We start from the raw sequence: 25,487 nt of genomic DNA, 5'->3' as shown, positions 1-25,487 counted from the left end.
TGCCAACCCAAGCAGTACTGTGCTGGCTTGGAAGTATTATTTTCACATTGTCCTTTCCAGCTCGGTCCCAGCTCCTACAGTACATGGGATACGTAACCAGGCTAATGCACTACAGCTTGGCTTGGCTCAGTAGTGTAAAAAGGGTCTAAATATTGTAACCATGCTAATTCTGATCTCCATACTGTCTCTGTCAGCCCCACTATAGACTAGCATCCTGTTCAGATGGTGAATTAGGAGATTTTCCCTACGGGCCATTCTGGCTCAGACAAGGCTACTTATCTACTGTCTCTCTGTGTCTCAGGTTCAGTACCAATGAGGGGGAGACGTGGACAGACTTCCGTTTCTCTGACAGGGAGGTGTATGTCTACCAGCTGCTGACGGAACCAGGGGAGAAGAGCACCATCTTCACCGTCTTCGGCTCCTACGCCGACCAGAGACACAGCTGGCTCATCCTGCAGGTCAACGCCAGCGACGTGCTCGGTGAGTGGACTCTCATAATATCACTACGCTGGGCAGAAGTCATGGCAAGTATGCTCAGCCTGGTGCTTTTGCGTCTGTTTGTCTTCCATTTTCACAACGCCAATGAGAAACATACGTCCATTGACCCAGAGTCTCACTGAGGTGTGTGTTTGTGCGTCCGTGTGTGTCCACTGTCCAGGCATATGTACGCTTCTGTCCCCATGCTACTGTAATAAAATATAATCAATTTCCAAATCAAGTATTTGTGTGTCTCTTCAGGCGTGCCGTGTGCCGAGGGAGACTACAAGCGCTGGTCCCCGTCAGACGAGCGGGGCAACAACTGCCTTCTGGGTAGAGAGATGGTGTACAAGCGACGCACGCCCCACGCCACCTGCTTCAACGGGGAAGACTTCGACCGCCCCGTCACCGTGTCCAACTGCTCCTGCACACGCCAGGACTACGAGTGGTGAGACCAGAGGCACTATTGCCAAGCCCGTGTCCAATCCCAAATCCACCCTTTGCCTCTACCCCTAAACTCTATCTACCCCTAGGCACCTTATATCGATCTGAAAGGATTAGATAGCTGCTGTCTAGAAAGGTAACAGCTCCACCTTTCCTTCTGTTAAGCTAGGACTAGGTGGAATGTTTCTCCCTTACTTACACCTATGCTATCCTTTCAGGGTAGGGGCTAGGGGTTGATTCTATCCTTTCAGGGTAGGGGCTAGGGGTTGATTCTATCCTTTCAGGGTAGGGGCTAGGGGTTGATTCTATCCTTTCAGGGTAGGGGCTAGGGGTTGATTCTATCCTTTCAGGGTAGGGGCTAGGGGTTGATTCTATCCTTTCAGGGTAGGGGCTAGGGGTTGATTCTATCCTTTCAGGGTAGGGGCTAGGGGTTGATGCTATCCTTTCAGGGTAGGGGCTAGGGGTTGATGCTATCCTTTCAGGGTAGGGGCTAGGGGTTGATTCTATCCTTTCAGGGTAGGGGCTAGGGGTTGATTCTATCCTTTCAGGGTAGGGGCTAGGGGTTGATTCTATCCTTTCAGGGTAGGGGCTAGGGGTTGATTCTATCCTTTCAGGGTAGGGGCTAGGGGTTGATTCTATCCTTTCAGGGTAGGGGCTAGGGTTGATTCTATCCTTTCAGGGTAGGGGCTAGGGGTTGATTCTATCCTTTCAGGGTAGGGGCTAGGGGTTGATTCTATCCTTTCAGGGTAGGGGCTAGGGGTTGATTCTATCCTTTCAGGGTAGGGGCTAGGGGTTGATTCTATCCTTTCAGGGTAGGGGCTAGGGGTTGATTCTATCCTTTCAGGGTAGGGGCTAGGGGTTGATTCTATCCTTTCAGGGTAGGGGCTAGGGGTTGATTCTATCCTTTCAGGGTAGGGGCTAGGGGTTGATTCTATCCTTTCAGGGTAGGGGCTAGGGGTTGATTCTATCCTTTCAGGGTAGGGGCTAGGGGTTGATTCTATCCTTTCAGGGTAGGGGCTAGGGGTTGATTCTATCCTTTCAGGGTAGGGGCTAGGGGTTGATTCTATCCTTTCAGGGTAGGGGCTAGGGGTTGATTCTATCCTTTCAGGGTAGGGGCTAGGGGTTGATTCTATCCTTTCAGGGTAGGGGCTAGGGGTTGATTCTATCCTTTCAGGGTAGGGGCTAGGGGTTGATTCTATCCTTTCAGGGTAGGGGCTAGGGGTTGATTCTATCCTTTCAGGGTAGGGGCTAGGGGTTGATTCTATCCTTTCAGGGTAGGGGCTAGGGGTTGATTCTATCCTTTCAGGGTAGGGGCTAGGGGTTGATTCTATCCTTTCAGGGTAGGGGCTAGGGGTTGATTCTATCCTTTCAGGGTAGGGGCTAGGGGTTGATTCTATCCTTTCAGGGTAGGGGCTAGGGGTTGATTCTATCCTTTCAGGGTAGGGGCTAGGGGTTGATTCTATCCTTTCAGGGTAGGGGCTAGGGGTTGATTCTATCCTTTCAGGGTAGGGGCTAGGGGTTGATTCTATCCTTTCAGGGTAGGGGCTAGGGGTTGATTCTATCCTTTCAGGGTAGGGGCTAGGGGTTGATTCTATCCTTTCAGGGTAGGGGCTAGGGGTTGATTCTATCCTTTCAGGGTAGGGGCTAGGGGTTGATTCTATCCTTTCAGGGTAGGGGCTAGGGGTTGATTCTATCCTTTCAGGGTAGGGGCTAGGGGTTGATTCTATCCTTTCAGGGTAGGGGCTAGGGGTTGATTCTATCCTTTCAGGGTAGGGGCTAGGGGTTGATTGGAATTGGGCCACAGTCTTTTTCCACTCATCTCTATCTGTTCATAGTTTCATAGTCAGGTAGGTGAACAGTGGGTCTCTCTCTCTCTCTCTCTCTCCGTTTCTCTCTCTCTCCGTTTCTCTCTCTCTGTTTCTCTCTCTCTCTCCGTTTCTCTCTGTCTCTGTTTCTCTCTCTTTCTGTTTCTCTCTCTCTCTTTCTGTTTCTCTCTTCTGTTTCTGTTTCTCTCTCTTTCTGTCTCTCTCTGTTTCTCTCTCTCTCTGTTTCTCTCTGTTTTTCTCTTTCTGTTTCTCTCTCGTTCTGTTTCTCTCTCGTTCTGTTTCTCTCTCGTTCTGTTTCTCTCTCGTTCTGTTTCTCTCTTTCTGTTTCTCTCTCTTTCTGTTTCTCTCTCTTTCTGTTTCTCTCTCTTTCTGTTTCTCTCTCTTTCTGTTTCTCTCTCTTTCTGTTTCTCTCTCTTTCTGTTTCTCTCTCTTTCTGTTTCTCTCTCTTTCTGTTTCTCTCTCTTTCTGTTTCTCTCTCTTTCTGTTTCTCTCTCTTTCTGTTTCTCTCTTTCTGATTCTCTTTCTCTCTTTCTCTCTCTTTCTGTTTTCTCTCTTTCTCTCTCTTTCTGTTTCTCTCTCTCTGTGTGTCTGTCTCACCCTCCTCTCTGTGTGTCTCTTTCTCTCTCTCAGCGACTATGGCTTCAAGCTGAGCGAGGACCTGTCCCTCCAGGTGTGCCTGCCTGACCCCGAGTTCTCCGGGAACCTCTACGCCCCTCCCGTGCCCTGCCCCGTTGGCACTACCTACCGTCGCAGTACGGGGTGAGTCAATATCCCTTTGGTATTAACATATTGTCACTTCATCAGAAACCAGGCTTTACCCTTCTCATAATTATAGGCTTTTCCCTTTTGTTAAGGTGACTGTTACGACCTTGCAATGTGGATGGGCCAGGATTATATGACCTAGCTGAGCTGAAGGGGTTTGGACTGAATTCATAGTGTGTCCCAAATGGGCCTTGGTAAAACGTAGTGCACTATAAAGGGAATGGGGTGCCATTTGGGATGTACAAATAAAGGTTGAGATACACTTGTCCTTGGTGGCAGACTGGCAGTGACATATGTCTTACAAAAACAAATGGCATTACTGAGCCTACCAGTCTTCACCTCAGTCTTCTATGTTTTTTACTGCCACAAGGAGATGGGAGTTCGATATCAGCATGGTTAATGATGAATATGATATGAACTCTGTGTAATTGGCGTCCTTTGTTGTCAGGGGGGAACTGTCTTCGTTCTTTTTTTGTGCTGTGGGGAAGAGGAAGGAGTGAAGTCATTCCATTACATAGCCCTCGTTTATCATGGAGTACAGCCCCACCTAGTGTCATAAGGAGAGAAATGTCCCAGCAAAATCTTGACATACATTGAGTGTACAAAACATTAAGAACACCTTCCTAATATTGAGTTGCACCCCTCCTTTTGCCCTCAGAACAGCCTCAATTCGTCAGGGCATGGACTCTACAAGGTGTCGAAAGTGTTCCACAGGGATGCTGGCCCATGTCGACTCCAATGCTTCCCAAGGTCAAGTTGGCTGGATGTCATTTGGGTGGTGGACCATTCTTGATACACACTGGAAACTGTTGAATGTGAAAAGCCCAGCAGCGTTGCAATTCTTGAAACAAACCGGTGTGCCTGGCATCTACTACCATACCCCGTTTAAAGGCCCTTAAATGTTTAGTCTTGCCCATTCATTCTGAATGGCTCAGATACACAATCCATGTCTCAAGGGTTAAAAATCCTTCTTTAACCTGTCTCCTCCCCTTCATCTACACTGATTTGAAGTGGATAGAACAATTGACATCAACAAGGGATCATAGCTTTCACCTGGTTAGTCTATGTCATGGAAAGGGCATGTCTTCTTAATGTTTTGTATACTCAGTGTATATAAAATGGGGAACATGTAAACGTTTGTACTCCTCATTTACACAACTACGCACAAGATGCACTTTATGGGTGGTGGGTGTTTGTCTGACCATATTGTTAACCAGTTTGTGTGTGTGTCTCTCTCAGGTACAGGAAGGTGTCTGGGGACAGCTGTAGTGGAGGGGATGTAGAAGCCAGACTGGGTGGAGAGATGCTGCCCTGTCCTGTAGGAGGTAAGCCTCCCCTCTCTCAATTAAGTAACCGTCATTCGAGCTGGACCAATAACCATCATGGTGGATGGGCCAATAAAAGAAACCATCATTAGTGCACAAGTATGCTAGGAGTATGCTGATTTAAGATAAGTTTAGTCTTTCAGATCACAATGAATAAGAGACACCTGAATGAATGAATGAATGAATAAGCGACACCTGAATGAATGAATAAGAGACACCTGAATGAATGAATAAGAGTCACCTGAATGAATGAATAAGAGACACCTGAATGAATGAATGAATAAGAGACACCTGAATGAATGAATAAGAGACACATGAATGAATGAATGAATGAATGAATAAGAGACACCTGAATGAATGAATAAGAGACACCTGAATGAATGAATAAGAGACACCTGAATGAATGAATAAGAGACACCTGAATGAATGAATGAATAAGAGACACCTGAATGAATGAATAAGAGACACCTGAATGAATGAATGAATGAATAAGAGACACATGAATGAATGAATAAGAGACACCTGAATGAATGAATGAATAAGAGACACATGAATGAATGAATAAGAGACACCTGAATGAATGAATGAATAAGAGACACCTGAATGAATGAATAAGAGACACATGAATGACTGAATAAGAGACACATGAATGAATGAATGAATGAATGAATGAATGAATGAATGAATGAGAGACACATGAATGAATGAATGAATGAATAAGACACCTGAATGAATGAATGAATGAATGAGCGACACTTGAATGAATGAATGAATGAATAAGCGACACCTGAATGAATGAATGAATGAGCGACACCTGAATGAATGAATGAATGAGCGACACCTGAATGAATGAATGAATGAGCGACACCTGAATGAATGAATTAATGAGCGACACATGAATGAATGAATGAATGAATGAGCGACACCTGAATGAATGAATGAATGAATGAGCGACACCTGAATGAATGAATAAGAGACACCTGAATGAATGAATAAGAGACACCTGAATGAATGAATGAATAAGAGACACCTGAATGAATGAATAAGAGACACCTGAATGAATGAATGAATAAGAGACACCTGAATGAATGAATAAGAGACACATGAATGAATGAATGAATGAATAAGAGACACCTGAATGAATGAATGAATGAATAAGAGACACATGAATGAATGAATAAGAGACACCTGAATGAATGAATGAATAAGAGACACCTGAATGAATGAATAAGAGACACCTGAATGAATGAATAAGAGACACATGAATGAATGAATGAATGAATAAGAGACACCTGAATGAATGAATGAATAAGAGACACCTGAATGAATGAATGAATAAGACACCTGAATGAATGAATGAATGAGCGACACCTGAATGAATGAATGAATGAATGAATGCGCGACACCTGAATGAATGAATGAATGAGCGACACCTGAATGAATGAATGAATGAGCGACACCTGAATGAATGAATTAATGAGCGACACCTGAATGAATGAATGAATGAATGAATGAGCGACACCTGAATGAATGAATGAATGAATGAATGAGCGACACCTGAATGAATGAATGAATGAATGAATGAGCGACACATGAATGAATGAATGAGCGACACCTGAATGAATGAACGAGCGACACCTGAATGAATGAACGAGCGACACCTGAATGAATGAATGAACGAGAGACACTCTGAGACGCTTGATACTGGGTTCACAATTATTTTACCTGGAAAGGCCACAATGGAAAGGGGAGAACATTATTCCTTATGATTTATTTTTTTTATCTTTTTTTGCCTTTATGAATGTGTTATTCATTGCGTTTCTATGGGCTATAGTGGTAAAGGCCAAATGAAGTATTTTAATATTACCTAAAGGGCCTAAAAATCATAATCAAATAGCTAAATTATCTAAATCAAATTTTATTGGTCACATACACATATTTAGCAGATGTTATTGTGGGTATAGCGAAACGCTTGTGTTTCTAGCTCCAACAGTGCAGTAATATCTAACAAGTAATATCTAACAATTTCGCAACATATACACACAAATCTAAGTAAAGTAATGAATTAAGAATATATAAATATTTGGACGAGCAATGTCAGAGCGGCATAGACTAAGATGCAGTATATACATATGAGATGAGTAATGCAAGATATGTAAACATTATTAATGACTAGTGTTCCATTCATTAAAGTGGCCAGTGATTTCAAGTCTATGTATATAGGCTGCTCCCGAGTGGCACAGCGGTCTAAGGCAATGCGTGTCAGTGCAGTCCCTGGTTCAAATCCAAGCTGCATTACATCCGGCTGTGATTGGTGTGTCCCATAGGGCGGTGCACAATTGGCCCAGTGTCGGCCGGGGTAGTCCGACATTGTAAATAAGAATTTGTTCTTAACTGACTTGCCTAGTTAAATAAAGGTTAAATAAAAATATAGGCAACAGCCTCTAGGTGCTAGTGAGGGCTATTTAACAGTCTGATGGCCTTGAGATAGAAGCTGTTTTTCAGTCTCTCGGTCCCAGCTTTGATGCACCTGAACTGACCTTGCCTTCTGAATGATAGCGGGGTGAACAGGCAGTGGCTCGGGTGGTTGTTGTCCTTGATGATCTTTTTGGCCTTCCTGTAACATTGGGTGGTGTAGGTGTCCTGGAGGGCAGGTAGTTTTCCCCCGGTGATGCGTTGGGCAGACCGCACCACCCTCTGGAGAGCCCTGCGGTTGTGGGTGGCGCAGTTGCCCTACCGTGCAGTGATACAGCCCGACAGGATGCTCTCAATTGTGCATCTGTAAAAGTTTGAGGGTTTTAGGTGCCAAGCCAAATTTCTTCCACGGTATTACTGTCTTAAAACAATTCCATATGTTAGCTTAGTTAGTACCCCCCACCCCCAACAGCTTAGACTTTTAGAGGTTAACCTGTTGAGGACAGACGTTCCGCTAGTGGAACCCCTAGCCAACAGCCAATGGCATCGCATGGCGCGAAATACTAAACCAACTAAAATACCACAATTCAATTTTCTCAAACAATCAACTATTTTACACCATTTTAAAGAAGACTCTCGTTAATCTAACCACATTGCCCGATTTCCTAAAGGCTTTACAGCGAAAGCAAAACATTAGATTATGTTAGGAGAGTATATAGACACAAATAATCACACAGCCATTTTCCAAGCAAGCATATATGTCACATAAACCCAAACCACAGCTAAATGCAGCACTAACCTTTGATGATCTTCATCAGATGACACTCCTAGGACATTATGTTATACAATACATGCATGTTTTGTTCAATCAAGTTCATATTTATATCAAAAACCAGCTTTTTACATTAGCATGTGATGTTCAGAACTAGCATACCCACCAAAAACTTCCAGTGAATTTACTAAATTACTCATGATAAACGTTGACAAAATACATAACAATTATTTAAAGAATTATAGATACAGAACTCCTTTATGCAATCGCGGTGTCAGATAGCTTTCGGCGAAAGCACATTTTGCAATATTCTGAGTACATAGCTCGGCCATCACGGCTAGCTATTTTGACACCCACCAAGTTTGGGGCTCACTAAACTCAGAATTACTATTAGAAAAATTGGATTACCTTTGCTGTTCTTCGTCAGAATGCACTCCCAGGATTTCTACTTCAACAACAAATGTTGTTTTGGTTCCAAATAATCCATAGTTATATTCAAATGGCTCCGTTTTGTTCGTGCGTTCAGGTCACTATCCGAAGGGTGACGCGCGAGCGCATTTCGTAACAAAAGATTTCAAAATATTCCATTACCGTACTTAGAAGCATGTCAAACGCTGTTTAAAATCAATTTTTATGCTATTTTTCTCGTAAAATAGCGATAATATTCCAACCGGGCAACGTTGTATTCATTCAAAGGCTGAAAGAAAAAAATGGAGTTGTCTCGTGAACGCGCATCTCAGTCTCACTGTCCCCAGGCTGACCACTTACAAATTCTGCTGCTGTTCTTTGCCCAGAGACAGTAGACACTCCATTCCACTTTCTGGTGGCTTTAGAGAGCCAATGGAAGCCTTAGAAAATGTCACGTTACAGCACAGATGCTGTATTTTCGATAGAGATGCAACAGAAGGACAACAAATTGTCAGACAAGGCACTTCCTGTATGGAATCTTCTCAGGTTTTGGCCTGCCATATGAGTTCTGTTATACTCACAGACACCATTCAAACCGTTTTAGAAACGTTAGTGTTTTCTATCCAAATCTACTAATTATATGCATATTCTAGTTTCTGGGCAGGAGTAGTAACCAGATTAAATCGGGTACGTGTTTTATCCGGCCGTGAAAATACTGCCCCCTATGCCAAAGAAGTTAACTGATAACCTAACCCCAAGAACAGGGTTGAAAAGTTTGCCACTTTCGCAGTTAGCAGATCAGTGAGATCAGACAAAGAGTCATGGGTCATGACAGGATTATGTGGTATGGGCCTCACCATTTTATATTTATTGCTAGACCTTAAAGAAACTCTGTTGTACAGTTGAGGCAAAAGCTTTCTTAAATTAGCTATAGTCGTGTATTATGGGGTGAATTTAGTTAAAGATACAAAGGTTGGCCCCAGCAGTAGATCATAGGCTACAGCAACAACACATGTAAGTTAGACCTCAGGAACAGTAGCTGCTGTGGCTGGAAAAGGTTGTGGGGATTCAAAAAGCAAATAAATAAATGTATTTGTGAATTCATGAAAAGGGGAATTAGTAAAATGTTATACATAAAATGATAGGATGAACTGTAATGTCCCTGGTGGGAAAATTGTTTTAGACACAAATCAAATCGCATTTGTCACATGCGCTGAATACAACAGGAGTAGACCTTAGTGACATGTTTACTTACAAGCCCTAACCAACAATCCAGTTTTAAGAAAAACATTTAAATAAAAACAGTCATAAAAGTAACCAATAATTATAGAGCAGCAGTAAAATAACAATAGCAAGGCTATATACAGGGTGTTACCTGTACAGAGTCACTGTGCGGGGGCACCGGTTAGTCGAGGTAATTGAGGTAATATGTACATGTAGGAAGCGTTATTAAAGTGAGTATGCATAAATAATAACAGAATAGCAGCAGCGTAAAAGAGGGGGGCAATGCAAATAGTCTGGGTAGCCATTTGATTAGATTACAGTACTGCTGTATACAAAATAAAAGGCTATTTGTTACTATTTTGTTGCCAGTTGTTACTCTTCACATGGATATAGATTAGAATGAATTGTATTAAGTGTTATTTTTCTCCTGTTGTTCTCCAGAGAGTAATGAGTTCATCCTGTACGCTGTGAGGAACTCCATCCATCGCTATGACCTGGCCACAGGGACCGACCAGGCCCTGCCCCTCTCTGGTCTCCACGAGGCGGTGGCCCTGGACTTTGACTACGAAAGGAACTGCCTCTACTGGGCCGACATCTCGCTGGACACCATACAGGTCAGGGCCTTCACACAAGGAACTCAGATGTAACCATGACTTACCCTATTCCCTATATACTACATGACTTGTGTACTATATAGGGAATTAAGTGCTAAGTGCTATATCCTACACACACTTCAGTGACCAAAAGTACATAGTGAATTGTGATTAGTGAAAAGTATATACACACACTTCAGTGACCACATCCCTCCCTGTTCTCCCCCTCCAGAGGCTTTGTCTAAATGGCAGTACGGGACAGGAAGTGATCGTTAGGAAGGACCTGCAGAACGTGGAGGCCCTCACCTTTGACCCCATCAGCAGGCTTCTCTACTGGGTGGACGCCGGAGCGCAGAGGATTGAGGTAAACATGAGGAACAGGGATTTGTCCAATATTTTATATATACTGGGCAAAAATATAAACACAGCATGCAACATTTTCAGTGATTTTACTAAGTTACAGTTCATGTAAGGAAATCAGTCAGTTGAATACATTCATTAGGCCCTAATCTATGGATTTCACATGACTGGGCAGGGCTGCAGCCGTGGGTAGGCCTCGGAGGGCATAGGTCCACCCACTTGGGAGCCAGGCCCACCAACTGGGAAGCCAGGCCCAGCCAATCAGAATTACTTTTTCCCCACAAAAGTACTTTATTACAGACAGAAATACTCCTCAGTATCATCAGCTGTCTGGGTGGCTGCTCTCAGAGGATCCTGTAGCTGAAGAAGCCGGATGTGGAGGTCCTGGGCTGGTGTAGTCACACGTGGTCAGCGGTTGACAGGCCGGTTGGAAGTACTGCCAAATTCTTGAGACATCTGTGGCATTGTGGGACAAAACTGCACATTTTAGAGGGGCCTTTTATTGTCCCCAGCACAAGGTGCACCTGTGTAATTATCATGCTGTTTAATCAGCTTATTGATATGCCACACATGTCAGGTGGATGGATTATCTTGGCAAAGGAGAAATGTTCACTAACAGGGATGTATAAAAAAAAATATGTGCACAACATTTTAGAGAAATAAGCTTTTTGTGCGTATGGAACATTTCTGGCATCTTTTATTTCAGCTCATGAAACATGGGACCAACACTTTACATGTTGCGATTATATTTTTGGTGTGTGTGTGTGTGTTTTATTTATATATATATATATATATATTTATTATTATTATTTTTTATTTATTTATTTATAAATGCATTTATTTATAAATATATATATTTATTTAGATTATTTATAAACTGGGTGGTTCGAGCCCTGAATGCTGATTGGCTAAACGCTGTGGTATATCAGACCGAATACCATGGGTATGACAAAACATTTAATTACGTTGTTAACCAGTTTATAATAATAGCAATAAGGCACCTCAGGAGTTTGTGATATATGGCCAATATACCATGGCTAAGGGCTCCACGTTGCTTCGTGCTTAAGAACAGCCTTTAGCCATGGTGTGTGTATATATATATATATATTTTATTTATTTATTTATTTAACCTTTTATTTAACTAGGCAAGTCAGTTAAGAAAAAAATTGAGTTTACAATGACGGCCAAACCCGGACGACGCTGGGCCAATTGTGCGCCGCCATATGGGACTCCCGATCACGGCCGGATGTGGTACACCCCCTCGGGCCTTATTGCTTAAATATTTTATGGTTTTTTTCCTACATCTTATTGAAGCCTTGTTTGATTTATATTTATATCCTCACCTGATAAATGACATGCTACTGTATAGTGTCAGGCAATACAGTGTGTGATGATGGTGACCGACTCCATGTGTATGTGTTGTGTAGGTGTCTAACCCTGATGGGGACCTACGTCACACCCTGCTCAACTCCTCAGTGCTGGAGCATCCCAGAGCTCTGGTCCTCATGCCAGGAGAGAGGTAGCACAGTCTAGGAACCTTGAATAACCACCATACATTTTTCTATAAAATACATTTCGAACGCTTTTTTTACACAAAAAAAGGTCTCCCTCATGACCGACTGGTAAAGAGGCAATCTGTGATTGCTACATACATTTTTGACTTTACCGCTTTGTTTTTGTTTGAACTGCAGATTGCCCCTTTAACGTAAATAACATCAATGCTAATATCTGTCTGATATACTTCCTTAATCTGTGATGCGTCTCTCCTACCAGCCTGATGTTCTGGACGGATTGGGGCGACCGTGCGGCCGGCGTGTACCGCGGCTACATGGACGGCTCCAACGTGTCATGCATCGTGTCCGAGGGCGTCCGCTGGCCCAACGGCATCACGGCTGATGAAAAATGGCTTTACTGGACCGAGGCCTACGGCGATCGCATCGAGCGGGCCGACTTCGCCGGCGGTCAGCGCAGCGTGGTCATGGAGGGCCTGCCTCACCCCTATGCCATTGCTGTTTTCAAGGTACTTTAAAACGGCCGATGTGTGGTTATGGACTATTCAGGCCCACTGTGATATTTATAGCCATTTTTGATTATTTAAATGAGTGTAAACCCATTGATTCTTGAAGAATATCACTTATAAATGCCTTTACAAGCTAAGTTCATTTGTCTTAACGTCTTTCGATGTAGACTCTGCAGTATGACATCATCGTACACAGCCTGTCAACTTCCTTCTTGCAGATGTCAACAACAACAGATTTAAAATCTGCCCAGGACTGTCACTATTGACTTTTTCCAAATGTGCCCCCTCCCTTGAGGCATATCCACATTGGAATTAGCCAATAGAGGCAGTCTTGGCAAATAAGAATGTTATTGAAGCAAAACATCGGAAAACTGTGAATGATGATGTCATATTGATGTCATATTGCAGAATTCTACCTTCTTAGGTTATTGAGTGTGCAACACTGGGGATAACTCTGGCACATACTGTAGCACTGTCCCATTGTAAAAGATATCCAGGTTTGTTTTCATAATCTCCCAGTTACTGGGCAAATCCTCATTGGCCTGTGTGTGTTTTCAGAATGACTTGTACTGGGATGACTGGTCAAGGAGGGGCATCTTTAAGGCTCCCAAAGCAGGCTCCCAAGACAATGAACTCATAGTGGGTAGACTGACCGGGGTCATGGACCTCAAAATCTTCTACAAAGGCAAGACCAGAGGTGAGAGACAAGCAGCGAAATCATATTTAAGAATCAAAGCCCATTGTAAGTAAACCCTCCAAGAACTTCAATTGTCAACATTAAATAGATATTATCACAATGCTACTCTGGAAGGGACAATACTGGAAGCTTTGTTTGGACAGTCACACTACCTCATTGGATGATTGGATCTAAGTGTACCTAACTGCTCATGACAAACCTGTGTGTGTCTCCACTCTTCCAGGCCATAATGCTTGTGCAGACCAACCCTGCAGCCTACTGTGTCTGCCCCAGCCCGGGCACCGCCACACCTGTGTATGTCCCGACGGCGCGCCCACCACCACCCTAGCCAGCGGGGAGCTCCAGTGCCAGTGTCCCACCGGCTACCAGCTCCACAACAACACCTGCATCAAGACAGGTGAGGCATGGCACACACACACACACACACACACACACACACTAACATATGTGCGCACCGGCTCTCTGACAGACAAACAAGCACACGCACAGTGGTCTCTGTGGGTACAAAATACTACTGATCAAATCACATTTTATTTGTCACATGTGCCGAAAACAACAGTGAAATGCTTCCTTACGAGCACTTAACCAACAATGCAGTTTGAAAAAAGTAGCTAAGAAAAATGTTGTAACTAAACTAAATGAAAAATAGTAACCCAGTAAAATAACAATAATGAGGCTATATACAAGGGGCACCGGTACCGAGTCAATGTGCAGAGGTACGGGTTAGTCCAGGTAATTGAGGTAATATGTGCCTGTATATAGGGGAAAGTTACTATACATAGATAATAAACAAATGCATGATAAAGTATTGAGGTTCTCGACATAGTCCTTCAGACGACCCTATCACAGTACTACAGATCCACAATGATGCAGGCTTTTGTTCCCACCTAGCACTAACACCTGTATCACCTAAGCGATGAGTTGAATCAGGCGTGTTAGTACTGGGCTGGACCAAAAGCCTGCAGAGCATGCAGTGGGCCCGTCGCCAGGAATCGGGATTGAAGATCCCTGCCTCAGTGAATGCAGAACCACTGCCCTCCTCTTCCTGACTGGCCGTGTGACTGGTGGTTGTTCTGCAAGGACCACTTTGGAAAGAAGTGTTTTAATTGACACTTTTATATGCTGTCCTTTAGGATTCAGATGCACTTCTTGATGATGTGTGTTTTATTTGCAATCCAAAATGGAATGAAATTCAACTCCCCCAGAACACACGTGCCTTCCCAACCAGTACCGCTGCTCCAACGGCAAGTGCATCAGCAGCATCTGGAAGTGCGACAGCGACAACGACTGCGGCGACATGAGCGACGAGCAGGAGTGCCGTGAGTGGAGCCAAAATGGCACCCTATTCCCTATATAGTGCACTACTTTGGGTCAGGCCATTTCAGACACACAGCTAGACAGTGGACAACTCACTCAGTTGATTCTGTTTATTAAAAATGATTGGGTGCTGAATCCTTGTTTGTGAAGTACGTAGTGAATAAAATGGACCCAACAGATAATGTTCAATAGAGCTAGACTAGAGTTTGTTGCTGTCACTGTCACAATACACTCTGCTTTGAGTCTCTGCTGCTCTTCTCTCTCTATCCTTCTGGGCTCAACACCCTGCACCCTGTCCGTCCCCCTCCAGCCACAACCTCCTGCGACCCGTCCATCCAGTATCGCTGTGTGGCGTCCGGCTCCTGCATCCCGCTGGCCTTCAAGTGTGACCACGAGGACGACTGTGGGGACAACAGTGATGAGGAACACTGTGGTACGAGGATGAGAGAGTGTGCGTGTGTGTGTGTTTTTTGTATCCATCCATTCAGTCGTGTGTGTGTGTGTGTGTGTGTGTGTGTGTGTGTGTGTGTGTGTGTGTGTGCGCATGCACTTCCAAGCATGTTTTTTACTGACAATGTGTGCTCTAGCCTGTATGGCTTTTGAGATTGTATATAGCCTACGTGATGCTTCCTCTGATTACTGACTGACTGACTGTGTGTGTGTGTGTATCCCAGAGAGTCACCAGTGTGGATCAGGGGAGTTCTCGTGTGCACGGGGTGTGTGTATCCGCGAGGCCTGGCGATGTGACGGAGACAACGACTGCAGGGACTGGTCAGACGAGGCCAACTGTACAGGTGAGATCAGGAACATGTTCAAAAAGAAACCGCTGTGGAACATTGCACAAGTCTCTCTCTCTTACTCCCTCCCTCCCCTCCCTCCCTCTCTCCCTCCCTCCCGGTCTCAGTGGGTCACCATACCTGTGAGGCCAGTAGTTTCCAGTGTCTTACGGGCCACTGTATCCCTAAGCGCTGGGTGTGTGACGGTGATGACGACTGTCAGGACAGCTCTGACGAGGAGCAAGCACATTGCGGTGAGGGGACACACACGCTCAGACACGGCCCTCTCTCTGCTTGACACCAACACCCATGATGTTATGTCATTGTTATGACAATGCTATGACAGTGTTAGGTAGCCTTTATGAAGGACGGTTCAAGCAAAGTGTTACCCAGATTTCTATGCCCTTTGATAGGATGGCTTGGCACTAACAGATGCGGTGTTGTTGTTAACAGTGGGGGATCGCTGTAATGGCTTCCTGTGTTCCAACGGCACCTGTCTGCCTGCCAGCGCCCACTGCAACGGAGTACAGGACTGCCCAGGGGGCGCCGACGAGCAACACTGCGGTGAGTGACCAACTGAAAGTCGAACTAGAACCCCTGCAAACTATAGAAGTAGAATCTCCGGAAAATAGAATCTATTTCTATGCTGCAGACATTGTGTATGCGTACCTTTTTAGTGTTGTTTTTCGCCTGCTACCCCAGATGCACTTTGGTCTTTCGAAAAACGGAAACATTTGAGGGCTGTTATCATAGAAAATGGTTAAAATGAAACGTTTGTTGAGAATATCTCAGACGTATCCCATTGTAATATAGTAGTACTGTGTCTGTGTGTGTCCCCTCCTTGCAGATCCCCTGTGTACGCGCTACATGGATTTTGTGTGTCAGAACCGAGTCCAGTGCCTGTTCCAGTCTCTGGTGTGTGATGGCATCAAACACTGTGAAGACGGATCCGATGAGGACGTGGCCTACGCCGGCTGCTGTGAGTCCTTCTCCACTAACCCCACCTTCACAGAAAACACTACAACTTTGCTGATATCTACAGTCACTAAATAAATCTACATATTTTCCTGTGCACGTGACCGAACCTGGGTCATGTTCATAAGGAAAAATCCAGAGGGAAACATTTAAAAACGTGCTACGGAAAAGGAACAAGCATTCCTTATTTGGTTTCACTCCGTTTTCTCCGTGAACCAGGAACATGTTTTGGTCGGGTCAGGAAAAACTAAATGAATCTGTCAGTCCTAGAAAGGCATTGAAATAAGTTGGCATAATTTGTTGTACTGATTGCAACCCATCTCTCCCTCTAGCCACTCACGCTGAGTTTGAGAAGACGTGTGACGCCTACAACTTCCAGTGTGCCAACGGGTTGTGTGTGAGCCTGGGGTGGAAGTGTGACGGCATGAACGACTGTGGGGACTACTCTGACGAAGCCAACTGTGGTGAGTACACACTGTGTGTGTGTGTGTGTGTGTGTGTGTGTGTGTGTGTGTGTGTGTTTGCGTGTCACATGCATCAGTTGTGTTCACTGCAGCGCTTTATAAATGAAGTGTTTGTATCTAGAAATGAGATTATTCCTGAGTGTGTGTATGTTTCAGGCTCTCCCACTGAGGGGCCAGGCTGCACACGGGACTTCCAATACGAGTGTCGTAACGGGCGCTGTGTGCCCTCCTGGTGGAAGTGTGACGGAGAGAATGACTGTGGAGACTGGTCTGACGAGGCTCAGTGCTCTGGTACACACTCTCTCTCTCTCTCTTTCTCTCTGTGTCCGTCTGTCTCTGTCTCTCTGTGTCCGTCTGTCTCTGTCTCTCTGTCCGTCTGTCTCTGTCTCTCTGTCCGTCTGTCTCTGTGTGTCCGTCTGTCTCTGTCTCTCTGTCCGTCTGTCTCTGTCTCTCTGTGTCCGTCTGTCTCTGTCTCTCTGTCCGTCTGTCTCTGTCTCTCTGTCCGTCTGTCTCTGTCTCTCTCTGTCCGTCTGTCTCTGTCTCTCTGTCCGTCTGTCTCTGTCTCTCTGTCCGTCTGTCTCTGTCTCTCTGTGTCCGTCTGTCTCTGTCTCTCTGTGTCCGTCTGTCTCTCTGTGTCCGTCTGTCTCTGTCTCTCTGTGTCCGTCTGTCTCTGTCTCTCTGTGTCCGTCTGTCTCTCTGTGTCCGTCTGTCTCTGTCTCTCTGTGTCCGTCTGTCTCTGTCTCTCTTTGTCCGTCTGTCTCTGTCTCTCTGTCCGTCTGTCTCTGTCTCTCTGTCCGTCTGTCTCTGTCTCTCTGTGTCCGTCTGTCTCTGTCTCTCTGTCCGTCTGTCTCTGTCTCTCTGTGTCCGTCTGTCTCTGTCTCTCTGTCCGTCTGTCTCTGTCTCTCTGTCCGTCTGTCTCTGTCTCTCTGTCCGTCTGTCTCTGTCTCTCTGTGTCCGTCTGTCTCTGTCTCTCTGTCCGTCTGTCTCTGTCTCTCTGTCCGTCTGTCTCTGTCTCTCTGTCCGTCTGTCTCTGTCTCTCTGTGTCCGTCTGTCTCTGTCTCTCTGTGTCCGTCTGTCTCTCTGTGTCCGTCTGTCTCTGTCTCTCTGTGTCCGTCTGTCTCTGTCTCTCTGTGTCCGTCTGTCTCTCTGTGTCCGTCTGTCTCTCTGTGTCCGTCTGTCTCTGTCTCTCTTTGTCCGTCTGTCTCTGTCTCTCTGTGTCCGTCTGTCTCTGTCTCTCTGTGTCCGTCTGTCTCTGTCTCTCTGTGTCCGTCTGTCTCTCTGTGTCCGTCTGTCTCTCTGTGTCCGTCTGTCTCTGTCTCTCTGTGTCCGTCTGTCTCGCTCTCTCTGTGTCCGTCTGTCTCGCTCTCTCTGTGTCCGTCTGTCTCGCTCTCTCTGTGTCCGTCTGTCTCGCTCTCTCTGTGTCTGTCTGCCTGTCTCGCTCTCTCTCTCTCTCTCTCTCTCGCTCTCTCTCATTTTCTCTCTCTTACTGTCACTCCTGCCAGATCTCTATTACCAAACCATTTGAAGTGCTATGTGTATCTAAACCTCTTCCTCTCTGTATTCTTAGGAGGAGTCACGCCCCACACCCTTGCCCCAGGCCTGTCCTCCTGCGCCCCTAACCGCTTCCACTGTGGCTCGGGAGCCTGTATAGTCAACTCCTGGGTGTGTGACGGCTACGCTGACTGTCCCGATGGCAGTGATGAACTGGGCTGTCCCACAGGTGAACCACCGTCTCCATCTACACCAAAGGGCTTGCCACCTACACAGCTAGTTATACACACTAGTTCTATAGCTGTATATAGGTAGGACCAGGTGGTTATTACTGACCATGTGACTTGGCCAGAAAACACTTTGGAACTACTTGTCTCCTTTCATTCATCTGCAGCGATTGGAAAATACTCATGGTGGAATCTCAACATTAGGCAGGGTAAGGTAAGACAGAGGAGCGCTTGTTTGCTCGCTCGGACGCTCTCTTCTGTGAGATAGTTTCAGACGTATGAATTGAAGGAGAGTTGGCGGCTGCGCTGTTCAGATGTGGGAATGATTTTGGACGAACGTGCGACGGCAACCTACTTTTTGAAGAGATTTGTTTGACAATCAGATGAAAACATCATGGCTGGTAGTGTTCATGCCATATTAAAATGTAATACATTTTTTGCAGTTAAATTACATGTCTTTACTATAAAACCCATAAAAAATGCCTAGGAAGTCCCATGAATAAACCGTGCCCCATTATGGAAATCAAATGCCCATCCAACGGATTTGTTCTGGCCCTGTGGTAATGTTCTGTTTCCATGGCAGCAGCCAACGGCACGGCGACACAGGCTCCGTGGCTCACCCAAGCCCCTCCCCTGCCCCCTGGCCGCTGCAGCAGGGGCCAGTTCCTCTGCCGGAAGCCCCCCACCTGCATCTCTAACTGGCAGCGCTGCGACGGCCACCAGCACTGCCTGGACGGGTCGGACGAAGCCCACTGTCGTAAGTGTTACACACAGTGTGGAGGACCTATGCTCCTCATGGGGCCACAGGTCTAATTCAGCCAGTCAGTCAGTACACAGACTTGAGTGGAGACTTTCAAACTGGCCCAAAAAGTGCATCTGAAACACATATCCAACCCAGTAACGGTGTTCATTCATAAAATACACAAAACACAGTTCCATCTTGAGTCAGTACCACAAAAAACCCCAACACTAAGATACTGGAGCATTGACATTTCACGCTGCGTGCCAAGTAAAACTTGAAAAGGAATGTGGTTCTCACACTCTCCTTTTCTCTCTCCCTTCCTCCCCCTCTCTTCTTTCTCTCGCTCTCTCTGTCTGGTAGCCACGCGAGGGCCTCTGACGTGTGTGAACGGCACGCGCTGCGCTGATGGAGAGGCCTGTCTGCTGGACGGTGAGAAGTGTGACGGCTTCATCGACTGCTCCGACCACAGTGACGAGGACGACTGCACCAGTGAGTCTTCAGTAGCCAGGCTTCTTTCGCACTTAAAGGGAGACTAGGGAATGTACAATCATCACACGCTGCGGGCAACTTCCTGCTTTACAGACGTCAACAACAACAGAATTAAAATCTGCCCAAGAAAGACTGCCCCTATTGGCTCTTGAAACAGACCCACACCGAGCTAATAGAGGCAGTCCTGGCCAATTCTAATGTTATTGTTGTTGTTTATTTCAGGAAGTGGCCCTGCTGTGTATTACAATGTCATATTGCTGAGTCTACTTTTAATGAAAATCATGTCACAGCCCCAATCAATTTACATAAGCAGAGTCTTCAGTCATCCAGGTGAGATGATGGTGTAGTATCTCTCCTCTCTAACGTTTGTACTGGGGGTGGGTTTCTGACCTGTCTGTCTGTAGCCGACTCTCTGGTCTACAAGATCCAGAACCTGCAGTGGACGGCAGACTTCTCTGGCGCCATCACCCTCACCTGGTCCAGACCTAAGAACCTGCCCCTGACTTCCTGCTACTTCCTCATCTACTTCAGGTCAGTCAGTCTGTGGGTTCTGTCTGTCTCTGTGAGAGTGTCTGAGTGTGTATGTGTGTGTGTGTCTCCAGGGCCAGCTCTAGCCTTTTTGGGGCCCTAAGCAAGATTTGGTTTCCCCCCACCTTGCGGAAAACAGTTTTAGTGGCCCCTCTCTTGACAGCGTAGAGAAGAATTTAAGTTTTGAGTTAATTTCCTGCAATTCTACACATTTTGCCATGGGGCATAGAAACATTTAGCATTTTTAAAGCAAGTTTCTGTAATTGTATAAATTGTATAACAATTTTATAACACATTGCAATTCTACTAATTTTTCCATGGGTTGGAGATGTAGTTTTAAAGCTAAATTCCTGTAATATTTCACCATGAGTTATGCCATATTAATATGATGTCTGCGTGAGGATGACTAACAAAATAAATGGGGGGCCCCCTGTTTGTCAGGGCCCTGGTCACATGTCCTGCGTGCCCGGTCAATATTCAGCCATGATTACTACAAGTTTAGATAACTAGCTAGCTAACTAACTACCAATCTAAAAATTGTCAGCTGACATGGCTAATTGAGGTACTCTCAGTGACTGACATAGTGAGAAAAATTGCCGAATGATGCACAACCAATTAAAATTACACCTGGTGTAGTCTACTATTCTTACTCTCAATAGTAAGTTGAGACCCCAAAAAATTAAAAGTTTGAGTTTTTAGGGCTTGGGGGCCCCTAGCAGCCGGGGGCCTCTAAGCAACCGCTTATGTCGCTTATTCGTGTGTGTCTGACTGGGTGTGTCTGACTGTGTTTGTATATCTGTCTGTCTCTGTGCTAGGCTGGTGGGCACCCAGCAGTGGACCGCCATGGACACACACAGCAACAAGAGCAGCTACACGCTGTCGGTGCTGAAGCCAGACACCACGTACCAGGTGAAGGTCCTGACACAGTGTCTCAGCAAGCAGCACAAGACCAACGATGTGTTGACGCTGAGAACGCCCGAGGGATGTGAGTAATGTCCTGTGTAGACTACACGACTTTCAAAATCCTAAGATCGCTGAGCCTCTCATTAAACCACCGTCTGTCTCTCCTGTAGTGGTTTGTCTTTCTAACGTAGTGGTGCGCACGCTGAACGATGCGCACGCTGAACACTACAAGATTCTTGACTTGGTCGCGATGGTTCTCGATACCACGCTGTCTCGCGAAAACAACGATGTGATTAGATTGTTAACGTAGCTGTAGCTAGTCAGACTTGCCGTACAGAGTTGAAATACCTACTCAATAAATTTTTGAGTTGAACGACAATGCTTGTGGCGAGCTCTCATTGGCTAATGCTGATCACTGTTCTTAAAATGAGGGGGGAGAGATGATGAGGGGGGAGAGATGATGAGGGGGGAGAGATGAGGGGGAGTGAAAGGTAGAGGGAGCAAGACACACGATCATTTCACTGTGTCCATTCACAGCAGAGGATTTGTCTGGTTTGATTTCACACGTTGTCCATGTAATTATTGTGGTTGTTTTGCTCACCCTAGTTGAATGCACTACTTGTAAGTTGCTCTGCTAACTGACAGGCAAAATGAGTAACAGAAGGAATAATGCAGGTAGGTTTTTCTGACCCAGATTAAGCCTACCCCCGGACTGATGCTCAATGGAGAATCTCTATCGAAAGGGTCTTGGAAATACCCCTTTAGTGTTTATGTCACTGCTATATTACTTTTGAGGTTTGTGGCCTGCCTGCAACAGTGTTTTTGAATGGAATATTATGGTGGATTGACAGTACTGTTATGTAATGTTTGTTGCAGTGCCCGACCCCCCCAGAAACCTGCAGCTGTCATGTGACAACGGAGAGGACGGCACGGTGGAGGCCTCGTGGAGCGTTCCGGACAAAGCCCACGGCCTGATCCGGGAGTACATTGTGAGTTAGCCTGCCCAGACACTGGATGGTGTTTCCTCTGGTAAACCTAGTAACCGTCTCCGTTAGTGCCATGTCCTGAGCAGTAGGGCTATAAGAAGAGATGGAAACATACGCACAGCCATTGGCTTTGAGCGGGTGCTGGATATCAAAGTAAATGTTCACCAGAGAAATATGATAGACTCCACACATTCCAATGTGGGCTTATGAAAAATGTTTCAACCCTGTTTTTCAACCCTGTTTTGTTTCTCTGACTGTGTGTGTGTGTGTGTGTGTGTGTGTGTGTGTGTGTGTGACAGGTGGAGTACAGTGAAAAAGGTGTGGAGTGGTTCTCTCAGCGAAGCACCGGCAACAGTGTGGAGGTCAAAGACCTACAGCCCAGCACTCTGTACAAGTTTAGAGTAAGAGACCTGTCTTTCAGAGCAGCTTCATAGTGACATTTGGGTTCTTAGCATTAGAACAAGGTAACATGAGCTCTTAGAATTGAGTTCTGAGCCTGTCTGATGTATTCTAAACCTGTGTGTTTTCAGGTGGCAGCAGTGACGGGTCGAGGTATGGGCAACTGGACTGAGGTTAAATCCATCATCCCCAAGAAAGGTATGACAGAATCTCTCATGATCATTGCCCTGACAATTTATAATATGGCAGGATGATAGTTTGATCAATTTGACAAATTCTCTAATCCAGGGTTTCTGTGAGAATTGGGTCGCAGGTTATAAGAATGTATCTGTAATCACACGCTATTTCTTTTTAGTTTGGGTCACCAGAGGATGGCACATTTCTTATTTGGGTCTCCAGCTGTAATCCTTCAGTGCACTTCCTCCACTGGTTGCGTTGTGGAGATTTAGTGTTTTATCGCCCTCTGCTGGCCACCACTCGGTAGTTGTCTTATTTATTGGAGCTGGTGCTTATTGTCTCTCCCTCTTTCTCAGCTCTACCACCTCCCTCAGTTATCACCGACAGCATCACAGAAGACTCGATGAGCCTGTCTTTCAGCTTTAACTCCCAATATGAGGTCAGTTGGTGGCGTCTCTGAGTGAGTTAGTGCTTGTCTATGTATTCTAACTTGCCCTATAATTCTACCGTTGTTCCGTGGGTGTGTGCAGGTGAGGCAGTATGTGGTGGTGCTGTCCTGGGTGTTTGATGCTCACGTGAAGGAGAGCAGGAACTACACCGTGCCAGGCAGCATACTGAAAGGTCGGCCTGTCTGCCTCTAGTGTCCACACATTTTCTGACAACAAAACAAGTGTTTTTCAATATCCTAATCCAACTCTGTCTGTATCTACCTGTACACTTGCAGCTACCAACCTGACCAGGGGGACCATCTACGAGGTGGCTGTGTGGGCCCAGACCAGTGTAGGAGACAGCCCCACAGCCCTGTCCCGCCAGCAGACCACAGGCACCCAGCCGGAGCCTCCGCTCCTGAAAGCCCGGGCCCTCAACCAGAGCTCTGTGGACTGCAGCTGGACTGTAACCGGATCCCCCGCACAGGTAACACGGGCACAGCATGACAGCTACTGTGTTACAGACATGGGTCATGTTCATTTGGTCACGTAACGGAAAACAGCATACAACGTTTTATGACCGAAAACGAAAATGAGCGCTTCTTCTTGGACAAGTTCAGGTAGTCCCTACTCTGTTTTCTTCTATTTGGTGCCTAATGAACATGACCCTGGGTTTAAGTAGTATCTGTAGTATAAGGCCTGTCTCGAGTGCCTGATGGGCGGGGTTTGCACTATTTCATTGGTTCCATTACGCCAGGCAAGAGCAATAAAGCGAGTCCCCACAAACAAAACATAATAAGGAATTACATAAATGAGTCATAACTGATTGGATGTATAAAGTGCTTTTCTAGATGCTCGAAGCTCTTTACATAGTAAGGGGGAACTCACCTCATCCACCTCTACTGTGAAGCACCCTGCTGGAGCATTATGTCTCCCTGTGCAGCCAGTGATGTACTGTGTGGTTGTCTGTCTGTACAGGTGTATGGCATCTTCTTTGCCACCTCCTTCTTGGACCTGTACCGCAGCCCTCACATTGTGAACACCAGCGCTAGCAACCGGACCGTCACTGTGGACAGTGATGAGCAGTACCTGTTCCTCGTGAGTTCACCCCCTATTCCTCTTCACTCTGATTCCTTTCTCAATGACTCATACAGAATCAGAAAACTTCATTGACATGCAACACGATTGGCTAGGGATTTTTCGTTGTTGCCGCTGATTCCATTTTGGTCTTAACTGTGCTGAACTGTAAAATGATCGACTGCAGAAAATCCATTCACAGTTAACCTGTGTGTACATTTTGGTTTCTGAAGAACAATATCTCAATGTGTGTGTGTTTGTTCGTGTGTGTGTGCTTGTTCGTGTGTGTGACAGGTGCGGGCCGTCTCTCCCTACCTGGGTCCTCCCTCGGACTATGCGGTGGTTAAGATGATTCCCAACGAGCGGCTTCCTCCTCGTAACCTGCACAAGGTGCGAGTTGAGAAAACCCAGGCTACGTTGAAGTGGCAGCCTCCCTACGACTCCCCCAGCGCCCCTCTGGTACGGCCGACCTCAAGCGTCAGCGCTTTCAGATACAGTTAAAGTGATGGGTAACTTTTTTTAAAGTGAGTTGAAGCTTAAACTTCAAAACAGACCCAAAGTCTGGATTGCAGTCTCTCCTTGTCCCTTGACTTCTTTCAGTGTAAGGAAACATTATTGTTTGAAACATAACTGGGAATACAGATATGCATCTGTTGGTCACAGATACCTTAAAAAAATGGCCCTCACATTGGGCTTCAGGATCTGGTCACGGAATTTTTGTGCATTCAAATTGCCATCAATAAAATGCTGTTGTGTTCGTTGTCCGTAGCTTATGCCTACCCATACCATAACCCCACTGCCACCATGGGGCACTCTGTTCACAACGTTGACATCAGCAAACTGCTCGCCCACACGATACCATACATGTGGTCTGCGGATGTGAGGCCGATTGGACGTACTGCCAAATTCCCCAAAACAACGTTGGAGGCGGCTTATGGTAGAGAAATTAACATTCAATTCTCTGGCAACAGTTCTGGTGGACATTCCTGCAGTCAGCATGCCAATTGCACGCTCCCTCAACGCTAGCGACCCAACCGCGGTACACACATTATCAACAGCCAGTGGCAAATTCAAAACAACAAAAATCTCATAATTCAAATTTCTCAAACATACAAGTATTATACACCATTTTAAAGATAAGATTCTCCTTAATCCAACCACAGTGTCCGATTTCAAAAAGGCTTT

General features: G+C 45.7%; 1 protein-coding gene across 2 annotated transcripts in view; it reads left to right on the top strand.

Annotated features, from left to right (window-relative positions):
- sorl1 (sortilin-related receptor, L(DLR class) A repeats containing) overlaps positions 1–25,487 on the top strand; it is a 79,191-nt gene that overhangs the window by 46,955 nt on the left and 6,749 nt on the right. The window contains exons 13-43 of one of the 2 annotated variants that reach the window (XM_029772848.1): positions 302–480; positions 739–925; positions 3,378–3,506; positions 4,749–4,834; positions 10,095–10,267; positions 10,479–10,610; positions 12,034–12,125; positions 12,380–12,626; positions 13,185–13,323; positions 13,547–13,720; positions 14,529–14,642; positions 14,951–15,073; positions 15,315–15,434; positions 15,545–15,670; positions 15,870–15,980; positions 16,264–16,395; positions 16,724–16,855; positions 17,012–17,146; positions 18,423–18,575; positions 19,160–19,330; positions 19,676–19,804; positions 20,209–20,335; positions 21,148–21,317; positions 22,112–22,224; positions 22,521–22,622; positions 22,752–22,818; positions 23,154–23,236; positions 23,328–23,418; positions 23,522–23,712; positions 24,204–24,323; positions 24,597–24,761. In XM_029772848.1, coding sequence (XP_029628708.1) covers positions 302–480; positions 739–925; positions 3,378–3,506; positions 4,749–4,834; positions 10,095–10,267; positions 10,479–10,610; positions 12,034–12,125; positions 12,380–12,626; positions 13,185–13,323; positions 13,547–13,720; positions 14,529–14,642; positions 14,951–15,073; positions 15,315–15,434; positions 15,545–15,670; positions 15,870–15,980; positions 16,264–16,395; positions 16,724–16,855; positions 17,012–17,146; positions 18,423–18,575; positions 19,160–19,330; positions 19,676–19,804; positions 20,209–20,335; positions 21,148–21,317; positions 22,112–22,224; positions 22,521–22,622; positions 22,752–22,818; positions 23,154–23,236; positions 23,328–23,418; positions 23,522–23,712; positions 24,204–24,323; positions 24,597–24,761 — 4,213 coding nt within the window. Of the gene's footprint in view, positions 1–301; positions 481–738; positions 926–3,377; positions 3,507–4,748; positions 4,835–10,094; positions 10,268–10,478; positions 10,611–12,033; positions 12,126–12,379; positions 12,627–13,184; positions 13,324–13,546; positions 13,721–14,528; positions 14,643–14,950; positions 15,074–15,314; positions 15,435–15,544; positions 15,671–15,869; positions 15,981–16,263; positions 16,396–16,723; positions 16,856–17,011; positions 17,147–18,422; positions 18,576–19,156; positions 19,331–19,675; positions 19,805–20,208; positions 20,336–21,147; positions 21,318–22,111; positions 22,225–22,520; positions 22,623–22,751; positions 22,819–23,153; positions 23,237–23,327; positions 23,419–23,521; positions 23,713–24,203; positions 24,324–24,596; positions 24,762–25,487 lie in introns of both variants that reach the window. The other variant, XM_029772847.1, reaches the window with a different exon arrangement.

The sequence above is a fragment of the Salmo trutta genome, chromosome 13 (genome assembly GCF_901001165.1).
Source record: "Salmo trutta chromosome 13, fSalTru1.1, whole genome shotgun sequence".
Lineage (NCBI taxonomy): Eukaryota > Metazoa > Chordata > Actinopteri > Salmoniformes > Salmonidae > Salmo > Salmo trutta.
The sequence above is the reverse complement of the archived record's forward strand: the minus strand, read 5'-3'. Positions and strand labels throughout refer to the sequence as shown.